This window comes from Penaeus vannamei, chromosome 24, assembly GCF_042767895.1.
Source record: "Penaeus vannamei isolate JL-2024 chromosome 24, ASM4276789v1, whole genome shotgun sequence".
Classification (NCBI taxonomy): domain Eukaryota; kingdom Metazoa; phylum Arthropoda; class Malacostraca; order Decapoda; family Penaeidae; genus Penaeus; species Penaeus vannamei.
In genome coordinates, this window is record NC_091572.1 from 23,156,095 (window position 1) to 23,170,401 (window position 14,307).

A 14,307-nucleotide genomic window follows, 5' to 3' on the forward strand; every position below is an offset into this window, starting at 1 on the left:
GTCTTGTCTTTTATGCTCTCAAAGTCGTCCATTCCAAGATTTTCTCTATGACTGCGCGCGAAAATGACCTTTGCACTCCACATCAAAAGTGATATCAAAAACTTTCCTGCTACTTATTTTACTTATTGTCAAACGTTAATTGGGATGTTTCCTCCATGTTTACTGCAGTTTTCTTGTAGGTGAATACAAAAGGCTCCGCGCGCCTTCTGTCTGACGTAATCATAATAATTGTAGAGGATGCCACATATCCATATAAGATATCGGATTTGTAATATAGTCATTATATACTTGAGATTCAAAGCAATAATAAATTCATTTCACTTTTACACTGAATTATTATGATCGGGTCTTCTTAAATATATACATCAGTTCTAATTAAACTTAGTTAACTTCAAAATGTGGCATGATGCGAACCAGCTGGTTTATTACTCAAGACCAAACGAGATGTAGAATCAAATGTGAAGTTCACTGTACTTAACATTCATGACAAATCCAAAAGATATATAATATTTGCCCCCCGTTTCAGTGAGGCCGAAAAGATATTCAAATTAAGAGAGATGTTGCATGGGAAATATATAAATGGAGAAATGTGTTATTGTTTGTGTTTCTTCTAAATGCTTTGTGTATTTCATTTGATTTTGAAACAAATGTGCAAAGACGCAGTACTCTGTCAATATATGCATATGTGTCTGTATTTAAATCATCTTTAGGCCTAGGAACTGTATGAAGATTGCCCAATATGGCCGTCTAAGTACGGCACTTGTGTGAAGAATAAGAAATCAGAGCTAATTCAGAGCTAGAGAAGCCAGAAGGATATCGGCTGTTGACGTTATACCAAACCAAAACACTACAGAAGGGGATAAAACTAAAATGTGTGGCCCAAGAGAAGTTATAATATCATGAGTAGATTATGAATACATTTGATATTTGCGTGGGAGAGGCCAGGTGACAATGACAAGTGATAAACCATTAGCTTCAAAATGCTGTTATGGAGTAAAGAGAACATTTCTTTGGACATACTGGACGCTAGTGGATGAAGAAAATTAAAGTTTGTATTCTGCTGGCTTCTAAAGAATTCACTCTCATAATAAATCTTAATTTTCCCTTGTAAATGTTTGCGTTACTTATGTTTATTTTTTATGTTGGCGGTTTCAGCTAGTAATAACTTGAATATAGCATTAAGTAAGGTATAAATTAGTATTTGTTTTCGAGCATTCGTTTTCTAATGTCTAGATGAATATTAAGGAACAATGAAACTCACTCCTCAAACCAAGGACTGAAGATGTAATTGCTGTACAATCCAGTTATATGCTACATAAATTTTGCTGAAAAAATCTGAATACTAAGAACAGCATATATATATATCAATATCTTTATATACTTTCAGGGAAGCAGATTTTCTTTTGCACTTACAGAAAAATGATTTATTCTATTTTTGTAAAAATAAAACTCACTTTTCAGTTGAAATGTTACTATACCATTGTCATGCAGAGACAACTTGCTTCTGTGAAATGTATTTCTGGGATAACTATCATATCCTGAAACTTGTACATAAAACAAATTATGCTGTACTAAAAGGTAAATAAATATACCAAATAATGTGAAATGACCAAGAAAAACATAATGCAATGTAACAGTTTCACAATTTCAATAAAACGTTATTATGCTACACGAAAAAAAACCCTGTGGATACATCTTTCACATAACTGAAAGGCATTAGACTTTCTGGCAGTTAATGGAGACAGATACCCATTTCTTTGTTACTCTGACTTATAGAATGACTTCTCTTCTGTGGAATATGCTTTATTGTAAAATTCTGAGAACTTTTACTTCTTTACCTACTCTTTATTTTACCCTAAATTTTCATCCTAGAAACAATTAACGGACTGGAAGAAATACTCTAAAAGATCTTGTAACAGCCACATTTCTTGTAATTCCATCACCCTGTATAAAGTAAAGTATTTTGAAATCATTCATCTATGTTCATATTGGTTAATTATCATTACTAATCTGCAATCAGATTGTTTTGAAATATACAATCTTATACAGCAAAAATATATTTTGTCTCAGGCCAAACTAGCTAAGCTCTTAAAACTATAATCACACAACACTAAATACTGCTTATATATCTATATGTCCGTGACTGTTTTGTGTGACTGCATGTACGTGTGTATGTGTATATATACTCTTTATATGTGTATGTACGTATATCTTTGTATAATATACTCTTCATAAATGTATGTAATACTGAACAAACACAGATTGTTAATATAATCAAGGCATGCAATAAATAGATCTCTTCAGAATTATGTCTTTATCAACCATGAGCTAAACATAACACAACATTTACCATATATATGTTCTTTAGGATGCTTTGCAATACAGTACATTATTTTAGCATTGATGATACATGTACTATAAGTCTGTATTTTATTTCATTTTATAGAATATACATATACTTCAGCATTTATTTGTGTGTCCATGAATATGGTGTATGCAGTATGCACTATATATATCTGTGTGTGTGTGTGTGTGTGTGTGTGTGTGTGTGTGTGTGTGTGTGTGTGTGTGTGTGTGTGTGTGTGTGTGTGTGTGTGTGTGTGTGTGTGTGTGTGTGTGTGTGTGTGTGTGTGTGTGTGTGTGTGTGTGTGTGGTAGATAGATATGTAAGTATATATAGGCAGATATAGATAGATAGATAGATATATGTATATAAATGCACACACTTGTACGTATATCCACATTTATATCAAGGCCTATACGTCAATAATTCAGCCTTTATTAGTAAATGTTTTCATAATGATAATACAAAATATAAATGTATCATAACAATGCCAGCCAAAATACATGTACTGATAAAGCATGTTTGCCTAAATTCTACCTTTAATTATTTTAATGCCACAGAAGACAGACCAGTCGTAAACTTTCCACACCAACTGAACCCTCTGTCAAAATGTATACAAATATCCTTTGCATACATGACAAATTTCATCTACACAATCTACTACAAAGTGGCATCAGTGGAATTATATAATTTTTCATATTTATACTCCATATATTTTTTCACAAACACTTACAGCAATTCATGTGTTATTACTAAGCATCAACTAAATGAATGATAGTCTTGACCTCTTGATAAGTAAAATCAACTATTAAGACGTAAAATTGACACAAGAACTACAGTGATGATTAACTGACTTAACATTGATTACATAAGTATACTTCTGTTAGGCCTCTCTGTACATGATCTTGTTGCTACTCTACCTCAGATACCTACATGGTGAGACAAAACAAGCTGAATGGACAAAAGTGGAGAAATCGACATTAAAATCAGTATTAATAACGAGTATAATCCTCAGCCATTAAAGAAAACAGAGATAAAGGAGAAAACAAAAAGGTAAAAAGAAATAGGTAAGCTTAAATCATCAGATATATACATACATTTTTTTTGCTTATTGTCATCCGTATACACGTGAAAATTAGTGATACAAAATGTCAGAGCGGCAAGTCAATATTTGTTTTATGAAAGCTGCAATTCATTGAACAGTTTTCAAACGTTGTTCTGATGTTTGTTACGTATCAATACTAAGAAAAATAAAGCTTGAAATACTCCCCATGTTGGAAAAAGACATATCCTGGCCTCATAAATAATAGCAAGAACAATACTATATAAAAAAAATGTTGAACAAAAGAGAAAATAAAGGTATTCATGAATGTTACAAGAAACTGAAAGAAATATACATACATACAAAAAGGAACTCACATTCACAAGACAATGTCCAATAATGATTAAACGTAAATACAAAATGACTAGTCCCACAGCTTTTGCCCAAGCCAGCCATTTCCTCCCTGATCCTAAGACTAAGTGACTGCATGGTATAGGAGACTGAATCCACTGTGCTTTACTTTTCATCGTAATTATACTTTAGTCACTAATAGACTCTATTTTTATATGCTGTTATCAATAATTTTAAAGTAGAAAATATAATTTAACTAGTAATTGTTTGGGAATAAAGTAGAATGTTACAGTATATTTTTTCCATGAAAGATTCATGTGTTTTGTACCTTATGAGGATAGACGAGTGTGACCGTCTGTCACACATGTAGTTTGCTAATATTTTATTTTATATGAATAGGATTTATCGACTAAGGTCAAATCTATGATACAATCTGAAATTTATTTGTGGATAATTTATTTTCTGATTTTGTCAGGCACTGCTTGCATTATTTTCTTTTAATTAATATTTTTCCTGTTCTCTTCCTTTCCTTTTATTTTTCACAAATAAATAAACTATATAACAAGGTTAATGATATACCTGAAGAATGCTTGTTCGTGTACTGTTTTTGTCTTACAAGGTTCCACATCAAAAGATTACTTTTTCTTATGCCGAAATAATCAAAGTCTTGTTTAATCTTTCTTCCCTTCTCTTCCCTCTCTCCACACATCAGGTTTATCTGAATTCTCTCGTTTGATGTTGTATCCTAAACTACCCTTGTTTAAAAGCTGGTAAGAAACTCTTAAAGTTTAATATACTAGCTTTGTCTTTCTTTCCCCTTGACTTTAAATTTCATCCTTTAGTAAATAAATTTTGCATGATCTTTATGTACATTTCCCTAAACACCTCCATTTTGGTTCCATTATATATATATTACTCTCTTTACTTAAGTACCTAAAGTTCGCACACTCAAGAAGTAAGTGCGACTCCATAACCTGGAGAAAAGGGAATTTCACATAGCTAAGCAGTTTCTGTTAAATGACAGTAAATAGTATATATAGAAGCTTATTCCGAAGCTGAAGTACATAGTTATTCATGAACGATTTGGCCTACACTATTATTTCAAAGTTCCCCATATTTGGATACAGTGGTAGCTTGTTCTTTGTAGGGTGACACTATCCGTCGTTAGTGGTTCCTCTTCATTTTGCTTTCTGTTCTTCTTCCTCTTCCTCTTCGTCGTCAGCCTCCTTTCTCATCGAAGGTGTTGCCGGTGTTGGGTCGTCGGGGAACAGTGGGTTCTTCACCTCCATCTCACCAGTCTGGAAAAAATCAGTAATACGATTTCTTAACAAGTTTCCAATATGCTTTGTGGTGTCGAAGGAGTTCCTATTGATCAATTTTCTCTCTCCTTTGTGTCATTATATCAAGATCTATCTATCTATAATATTTTATATATATATATATATATATATATATATATATATATATATATATGTATGTATATATAATATCTATCAAACTATATATATATTTGCGTGCGTGCGTGCGTGCGTGCGTGTGTGTGTGTGTGTGTGTGTGTGTGTGTGTGTGTGTGTGTGTGTGTGTGTGTGTGTGTGTGTGTGTGTGTGTGTGTGTGTGTGTGTGTGTGTGTGTGTGTGTGTGTGTGTGTGTGTGTGTGTGTGTGTGTGTGTGTGTGTGTGTGTGTGTGTGTGTGTGTGTGTGTGTGTGTGTGTGTGTGTGTGTGTGTGTGTGTGTGTGTGTGTGTGTTTGTGTGTGTGTGTGTGTGTGTGTGTGTGTGTGTGTGTGTGTGTGTGTGTGTGTGTGTGTGTGTGTGTGTGTGTGTGTGTGTGTGTGTGTGTGTGTGTGTGTGTGAGTTCTTTCAGAATGTCAACGTTGACACAGGACGCACTATTATAATGCTGCATACTTTCTCAACTTTATTTCCTCATTCATCATACGTAGCTGCCATCTACAAAAAATCCTGCAGAACCATTTCTTCTTGAAGGTAACCCTATTTAGATATCAATGATTTCATAGCCACTGAACAGTTACATGTCTATTACAAGTTCAGAGCAGCTTTATAATCTTGCACAGCTCTATAACAGCCTTCATGTAATCCAACTCGGGGAACTAGTACCCGTATCACTTACGGATACCTACAGCAGCTTCCTTGAAACAATTATTCCCCTAGAGAAACTTTTACGCATTATCCAGTATCAAGAAAAAAAAGAAAAAAAAAGATACCTGGAAAACTACGGTCTGTCCCTCTTCATTATTCCCTCTCCATTACATTTTCCTCTTTATCCACCTATTTCCTCTTTACAACAGGATCTGCAATGCCCGTACTAACCGGGGCAAGGCCGGGGCACTCGTACACAGTGTACTCGTTCTCCTCCCCTTCCTCCTCGGAGTCCACGTCAGAGGTCGATCCATGGCGCTCTCCACCGGATGACCTGGAAATGAGGGGGTGTGGTGAGGCCTCACGTGACGGGGGCTTACCCAAAGGTGGTGTTAATGGCCACTAATTATGGAGGGAGAGGGGGAGGAGAAGGAAGAAGAAGAAGGAGGAGTAGGAAGAAGAAAAAGAAGAAAATAAGGAGGAGGAAGAAGAAAAAGAAGAAGAAGGAGGAGGAGGAGAAAGAAAAAAAAGAAGAAGGAGGAGGAGGAGGAGAAAGAAGAAAAAGAAAACGAAGAAGAAGAAGGAGGAGGAGAAAGAAGAAGAAGAAGAAGAAGGAGGAGGAGGAAAAAGAAGAAGAAGAAGAAGACGAAGAAGAAGGAGGAGAAAGAAGAAAAAGAAGAAGAAGAAAGAAGAAAGGTAGAAGAAGAAGAAAAAGAAGGGGAAGAAGAAGAAATAAAGTAGAAGTGCCATCATGTACAACAAATCACATGGAAGATTACTGAAATGATTAATTCCGAGACACAGCTCATTTACATACCTAATCCATGGACATTTACAAAGATCATAACTCTCGAAATGACACGTCCATACTACACTATCAAAACAAGTAGAATATATATATATATATATATATATATATATATATATATATATATATATATATATATATATATATATATATATATATATAAACTCATCTCGAAGATACTGCGTCTCTTACAAGCAAAATCCTCACTGAACTTTTTTCACAAGAACCAGACTCCACCAATCTTACTTTTCAAGGGCAATCATCTGCTGCTTTTGGTGTTGATAATGGTACATGTGAGCGGACTGAGCGAGCTTCCGGTCTCCGCTGGTAGGGGAGAGGTCCTTATTGGGGCCTGTGACGCCGTAAGCCGGATAATCTGCGACCTGAGCGGCACGGTGATTCTTGTTCAACCTGGAAGTAGTGCGAATATTATTATTGGTACTGTTGTGAAATTGGTTTTCTCTGATCTACGTATTATTTACTATTGCCGTTATGGTGATAATGATGATGGGGGTGATGGGACCGGTGGTGGTGGTGATGATTTTCAATTGTCAATAATCGACAGAAGAAGAGATTACACACACACACATATATATATATATATATATATATATATATATATATATATATATATATATATATATATATATACGGAAACATCAATGTAGTTTAATGGAAAGATAGATTTTGATTATTATATCGATTTATTTCTTCGTCTCTCCCTCTCCTGTTCTTCAGTAGAGTCATATCAGATAGCCTTCCACAATTACAAACTTTATAGAACCAATAAGTTATCAAGAAGTTACACGTCTAAAATGTATTCAGATCATCATGATACGAAGTAGTGCATCCTTCTCATTCCTTGTTCATGTTTACCTTCTTTTAAAAAGGTCTCTTTCCCCCTTTCTTTTATTTTCCTTCTCCCTCTTCTTTTCTCCGTGTTCTTACTCTCCCCTGTTTTCTAATTCTTCCAAGGCATTGCTTTCTCTTCCAGCCCTACTTTCTCTTCCTGCTCAATCTACACTATCACGTCCGTATCTTCCTTTCCCTTCACCTCTACTTCTTAATCTACTTCTACTTCCACCTCAACCTCCGGCTCCTTCTCCTCCTCCTCCCATTTTTCTTCTTCGTCGCCTTTTTCTTCCTCCTCCACCTCTTCATTTTTCCTCCTCTCCCTCCGCATTCTTCCCTTCCTCCTTCTCCCTCTTCCCCTCCGCATCCTTCTCCTCCCACTCCTCCTCCTCTCCACATCCTTCTTCTCCTTCTCCTTCTCCTCCTCCTCCTCCCTCTCCCTCCTCCCCTCCACATCCTTCTCTTCCTCCTCCCTTCCACATCCTTTTCCTCCTCCTCCTCCCCTCCACATTCTTCTCCTCTCCTCTATCCCTCTTCCCCTCCACATCCTTTTCCTCCTCCTCCTCCCCCTTTCCCTCCTCTCCTCTACAATTTTCTCCTCCTCCTCCTCCTTCCCCTTTCCCTCCTCCCTTCCATATCCTTCTTCCCCCCTCTTCCCCTTCCCCCTCCTCCTCTCCACATCCTCCTCCTCCTCCTTCTCCTCCCCTCCACACCCATCACCCCCTTTCCTCCTCTCCCTTCGCATCCTCCTCCCTCTCCCCCCCTCCCCTCCGCAACCTTCTCCTCCCTCCCCCCCCCTGCCCAGATTCCGAATGGGAGTTCTAACTTCACAAGAAACAATAATCCAATACTCCGAGGGTCCTTCATACGTCGCTTCCGGGTTACCGTTTGAAGCGCCCTTCTCCCTCCTGTCCTTCCTTTTCTCACCTCTTTCGCTTCCTTCTTTCTTCCTTCATTTTTTTGTCCATTCCTCTTTCTTCCACGTTTCGTTTCTTTTCCTTGCTCCACTCTTAAATCTTCCTTTCTCTAGATCCTCTTCTCCCACCACCACCTTCTGTCAATCATTCCACTCTTTCTCCACTTCCCTCCTACTCTTCTTTCGCCTTTCCCCTTTCCTTCATTCTCTCAGTCCCCTCTTCTCCTACTCCCTTCTATTTTTTTCCCTCATTTGTATTTCCTCTTCCTTCTTCCATCCCTCCCCCCTTTTTCCTCTTCCCAGCCTTCTTAATTCCTCCTTTCATCCTTCTTTCTTCCTCCTTCCCTCCTCCTTTCTTGCTCCTCCCCTCCCTTTTCATCCCTCGTTCGTGTGATTAGGATGAGATCGATGATGGAAGGGTATGCCGTCATTTAAAAGGACCGTTCTCTTGCTTATTGACAAGGAGGGGGGAGGGAGAGAGGGAGGGAGAGAGGGAGGAAGGGAGGGAGGGAGGGAGAGAGGGAGGAAGGGAGGGAGGAAAGGAGGGAGAGGGAAGTGGAGGGAGGAGAGGGAGGAAGGGAGAGAGGGAGGGAGGAAAGGAGGGAGAGGGAAGTGGAGGGAGGAGAGGGAGAGAGGGAGGAAGGGAGGGAGAGGGAAGTGGAGTGAGGAGAGGGAGTAAGGGAGAGAGGGAGTAAGGGAGAGAGGGCAGAAGAGAGGGAGGGGAAGTGGAGGGAGGATAGGGAGGAAGGGCAGGAGAGAGGGAGGGAGGGAGAGGGCAGGGGAGGGAGGATAGGGAAGGGGAGGGAGGAAAGGGAAGGGGGGAGGGAGGAGAGGGAAGGACAGGGAGGGAGAGGGAAGGGGTGGGAGGGAGAGAAGGCAGGAGAGAGGGAAAGGGAGGGAGGAGACGGAAGGGGAGGGAGAGAGGGCAGGAGAGAGGGAGGAAGGGAGGGGGAGGGAGAGGGGGAGATTAACAAGTTTAACAATGCTCGGGGAGACGATTAGAGGGACATGTGTGAATGGGAACAAATTATAATAATAATAACAACAATGATAATAATAATAATAATAATAATAATAATAATAATAATAACAATAATAATAACATCGATATTGGCGATCATGTCATCCTTTACCGAATACGGCAACATTACTAATAAAAGCATAACAGAGGGAGAGTAACGATAAAGATGATAGATAATGGTAAGGACAAAAATAAATGAATGAAGCAATATTGAAAATAACGATAATCAACAAAAATAACAGCATTTATAACGATAGTGATAACAGTAATGATGAAAATGGTCTGACACCAATAAAAAAATAATAACATTAATAATCATAATGACAGAAATAATGATAACAATAATAATGATGAAAATAGATAATGATGATAACAATAATGACGATGATGATGATGATGATGATGATGATGATGATAACAATGAGAATAAGTATACGACATTCACCCTTTTATCTTTTTCTTTTTCAAGGAAAGCAATTTCCTAAAATAACAAGTGAACGCGGATAAAAAAAACATTCCGATGATAAGTAATAGCATTACTCCTACGACAGTAATATCATTACCTTAACATGATGAGCAAGATAATTCTGATGAAAAGAGTAATAGCAAATTCGGTCATACTGCTAATAATAACATAAACAAAAATCTATATAATGGGACCAACACAAATTCTGTTCGGAGTTTTAGTGAGAATAAAACCGAAAGAATATGGCCCAAAGCTTGCCTTCACGTCGCCCTTTTCTCTCTTTCTCTTTCTCTGTCTGTCTCTGTGTCTCTCTTCCTCTTTCTCTCTCTCTTTTTGTCTATCTGATTTTCTTTTTCTTTGTCTGGCTGCCTCTCTCTCTCTCTCTTTTATATTCTCTAATGATTATGGTGATTTTATAGTACTAAAAACGTATTGATTGTTTGGTGTTTCCTGTAAATAAGGTTAAAAAATAAAAAGCTAATCTAATATTTGCTTCCTCTTATTTTCCTCCCTTCCCTCCCTTCACTCCGTTCCACTCCTTTTCTCTCTCTCTCTCTTCCCCTCTTCCAGTCTCTCTCTTCCAGCCATTCTCCTCCCCAGCTCTCTCTGCACGAAATAATCCTTGTGATAACAGAGTCCACTCGAGTAGGATTCAAGGGGGGGGGGGGTAGGCAGGGTCGGAGAGAGGGGAAGGGGGGGATAGGCGGGGTCGGAGGGGTTGGAAGGTGGGGAGTGGATAGGAGTGAGTGGGAGGGTGGGGGGTGGTAGGCGGAGTCGGTGGGAGTGGGAGGGGGTGTAGGCGGGTCGGAGAGAGTGGAAGAGGGGGGGCTTAGGCGAGGTGAGAGTTGTGGGGGTAGGCGGGGTGAGAGTATAGTGGGGGGGGGGTAGGCGGGGGCCGGGGGAGTAGGAGGGGGTACAGTGAAGTTAAGAGCGACCTGGAAGTTATTATCATTTTGTCTTTTAGAGTGAATTTCCCTGAAATATACCTCTGATTTCATTATCTATTGATATACATTTTTTTTTTTTTTTCAGTAATTGAGTTTTGAGTGGGAGGAAAGGGGGAGGTAAAAAAAGAGGAGGAAAATTAGGTGACAAATGCAGTGGAAGAAGTTTACGAAGGAAAAAAGCAAGAAGACCAGGAGGAGGAAGAGAAAGAGGAGGTGAGGGGAGGAGGGAAGGAGGAGGAGGAGGTGGAATAATAATAATAATGATAATAATAATAATAATAATAATAATAATATTAATAATAATATGAAGAAGAAGAAGGCGAAGGAGTAGGAGGAGAAGCAGAAGACGAAGAAGAAGGAGTAGGAGGAGAAGCAGAAGACGAAGAAGAAGGAGAGAAAGAAGAAAGAGGAAGAATAAAAAGGAAAACAATGAAGGGGAAATAGGAGAACAAAGAGCGGCTGGCATCGGAGGAGGAGGAAGAGGAAGGCGAGGAGGGGAAACTGTCATTATCTGCACCTGCCGCTGCAATTTGTCTTGTGTCATTAATTCTATATAAATATTCATAATTTTTTCATTATCCTATTCTCAAGATTAATATCCTTTGTCTCACTAACATATTGATGGCAATTCATTAACATTGTTTGCAAATATCACGCTTAAAGCGGGATATATATATATATATATATATATATATATATATATATATATATATATATATATATATATATATATATATATATATATATATATATATATACATATATACACACACACACACACACACACACACACACACACACACACACACACACACACACACACACACACACACACACACACACACACACACACACATATATATATATATATATATATATATATATATATATATATATATATATATATATACATTGAGAATTGAGAGGAAGGGAGGGAGAGGGGGAAGGAGGGAGGGAGAGAGGGAGAGAGGGAGAGAGGGAGAGAGGGAGAGAGGGAGAGAGGGAGAGGAGAGAGAGAGAGAGAGAGAGAGAGAGAGAGAGAGAGAGAGAGAGAGAGAGAGAGAGAGAGAGAGAGGGAGGGAGGGAGAGAGAGAGAGAGAGAGAGAGAGAGAGAGAGAGAGAGAGAGAGAGAGAGAGAGAGAGAGAGAGAGAGAGAGAGAGAGAGAGAGAGAGAGAGAGAGAGAGAGAGAGAGAGAGAGAGAGAGAGAGAGAGAGAGAGAGAGAGAGAGAGAGAGAGAGAGAGAGAGAGAGAGAGAGAGAGAGAGAGAGAGAGAGAGAGAGAGAGAGAGAGAGAGAGAGAGAGAGAGAGAGAGAGAGAGAGAGAGAGAGAGAGGGAGGAAGAGGAAAGGAGGGAGGGAGGGAGGAGGGAGGGAGGGAAGGAGGGAAGGAGAAGAGGGAGAGGAGGGATGAATACATTAATGAGAGAGAGAGAGAGAGAGAGAGAGAGAGAGAGAGAGAGAGAGAGAGAGAGAGAGAGAGAGAGAGAGAGAGAGAGAGAGAGAGAGAGAGAGAGAGAGAGACAAAGACACAGATAGTTAGCTAGCTAGATAGACAGATGGATAGAGAGAGAGAGAGATAAGCACAACAGGAGACTTCGGGGCCGAGAGAGAGAAACACAAGAGCCAGGGAGACCGATACAGAGAACAAGGGACACAGAAAGACTGAAGGACCTGGGCGACTGAGGTATTGATGGAGTCGCATTCCCTACAAGGTCTGTGAAGGAGCGACGCTGAGGGTTCTTCATTATACACAGGACATTTCTCAGGCTGCAGAGAAGCGTTTATCTTTTTTATCTTCATTTTTCTTGTCGTATCCCTTTCTTCTTTTCGTTTTTGTTTGTTTGTTCTTTCGTCTTCCCTGTATTACCTCCGCTAAAGAGGTTATGTTTTTGGTAGGGTTGGTTAGTTAGTTTGTTTGTTCGTTGGTTAACAGGATAACTCAAAAAGTTTCGAGAATTTTAACTTCGATGACATTAAATTTTGGTGGTGATCCGGGTTGCGTTTCGGAGCCAGGAATTTATTTAATGACTGCATCAGTTAATTAACCCTGCATACGGGGTAGCTACTATCATTATAATTACCTTTATTACCCAAGCCAAGGAAGTTATGTTTACGCACGTTACCAGTGTACTTGAGAAAGAGGTGATTTTAATGTAATTTTTCAAGTGTGAATATTCTTTTTGCATCAGTGGCTCTATTGCCTTGGCGGAGGTATGCGCCCTCTGAGTGCTTCCTGTCTTTTTTTCTTTTTCTCTCAACTTTTCCTCACCCTTCTAAAAAATTTCTTTTTCATCTTCCTGTTCTTCTTTCCTCCTTTCCCTTCATGATCCTCCTCTTCCCTATTTCCACTACTTCTTTCACTCCTCTCCTCCTCAACTCGCAGTTTCTCTTCCTTTCTTTCTTTCACTCGCCATTTCAAATTCTTTCTCTTCCCTATCTCCTCTCTCCTTACTCTGCCCACTTTACTCCCTGCACTCCGTCCACTCATACTTTCTCTTCTTCACTCACTCCACCCTTTGTTCCGTCTATTCCCCCCTTCAACCTCAAACTCCTCGGGCTCCGCACCTTCACCTTTTTGCTCCAACTGTTCAATCTACTCCACCCGCATCTTACTCCCCCTTATTCCGCTCACTTTCTCTCCATTCACTCCATCTTACTCCATCTAGACCTAAGTCCCCCTTACTCTGCCCACTCCTTTCACCCACTCCATCTACTCTACCCGCACCTTATTCCGCTTACTCCACTCAAGTCCACCTTACTCCGACTTCTTCTCACTCCATCAACTCCACCCACCCCAAAGTCCACCTTACTCCGGCTTCTCCTCACCCCATCTACTCCACCCACTCCATCGATTCCACCCACCCCAAAGTCCACCTTACTCCGGCTTCTCCTCACCCCATCTACTCCACCCACTCCATCGATTCCACCCACCCCAAAGTCCACCTTACTCCGGCTTCTCCTCACCCCATCTACTCCACCCACTCCATCGATTCCACCCACCCCAAAGTCCACCTTACTCCGCCCTCCCTGTGATAAGGATCTTAATTAAAGAAGCCTCGATGGCCTATCTGTGAACTACAAGGGAGTAATATCAATTAATTAGAACACGGAGCGAGGAAGTGACTCGGGCGGGGTTCACTTTTTTCATTTATTTCTGCTTTTCTGGATTTTTTCTCCTTAAAAAAAAGAAAAAAAAAATGCGTTTTTTAATTTTCTTTCTTCTTCTTCTATTCTACTTTCGTTGAGTTAAAAAAATAGGCGTGTATATTTCCCTTCTTTGATTTATTTTAACAATGCTTTTAATAAGGAAAAAAATCGTCTTTTAATATCATCATTATTTTTATTTTTTTATTTTGAGATGTTTTCGTTTCGATTTTTTTTGCTTATTGTTCTCGTGTTCTTTTTTAAATCAATTTTCTTTTAATCTTATTTCTTAATTATTAATTAGTCTTTTCCTTCGATTA

General features: G+C 39.3%; 1 protein-coding gene across 3 annotated transcripts in view; it reads right to left on the reverse strand.

Moving 5' to 3' along the window:
- Positions 1 to 1,264: 1,264 nt before the first annotated feature.
- The window catches only part of LOC113803542 (protein cab-1), a 278,833-nt gene continuing 265,790 nt past the window's right edge, over positions 1,265 to 14,307 (reverse strand). For all 3 annotated transcript variants that reach the window (XM_070138549.1, XM_070138547.1, XM_070138548.1), the window contains exons 6-8: positions 6,889 to 7,053; positions 6,066 to 6,168; positions 1,265 to 5,034 (exon numbers count right to left, since the gene is read on the reverse strand). In XM_070138549.1, coding sequence (XP_069994650.1) covers positions 4,915 to 5,034; positions 6,066 to 6,168; positions 6,889 to 7,053 — 388 coding nt within the window. In that variant the 3' untranslated portion in view covers positions 1,265 to 4,914. The remainder of the gene's footprint in view (positions 5,035 to 6,065; positions 6,169 to 6,888; positions 7,054 to 14,307) is intronic.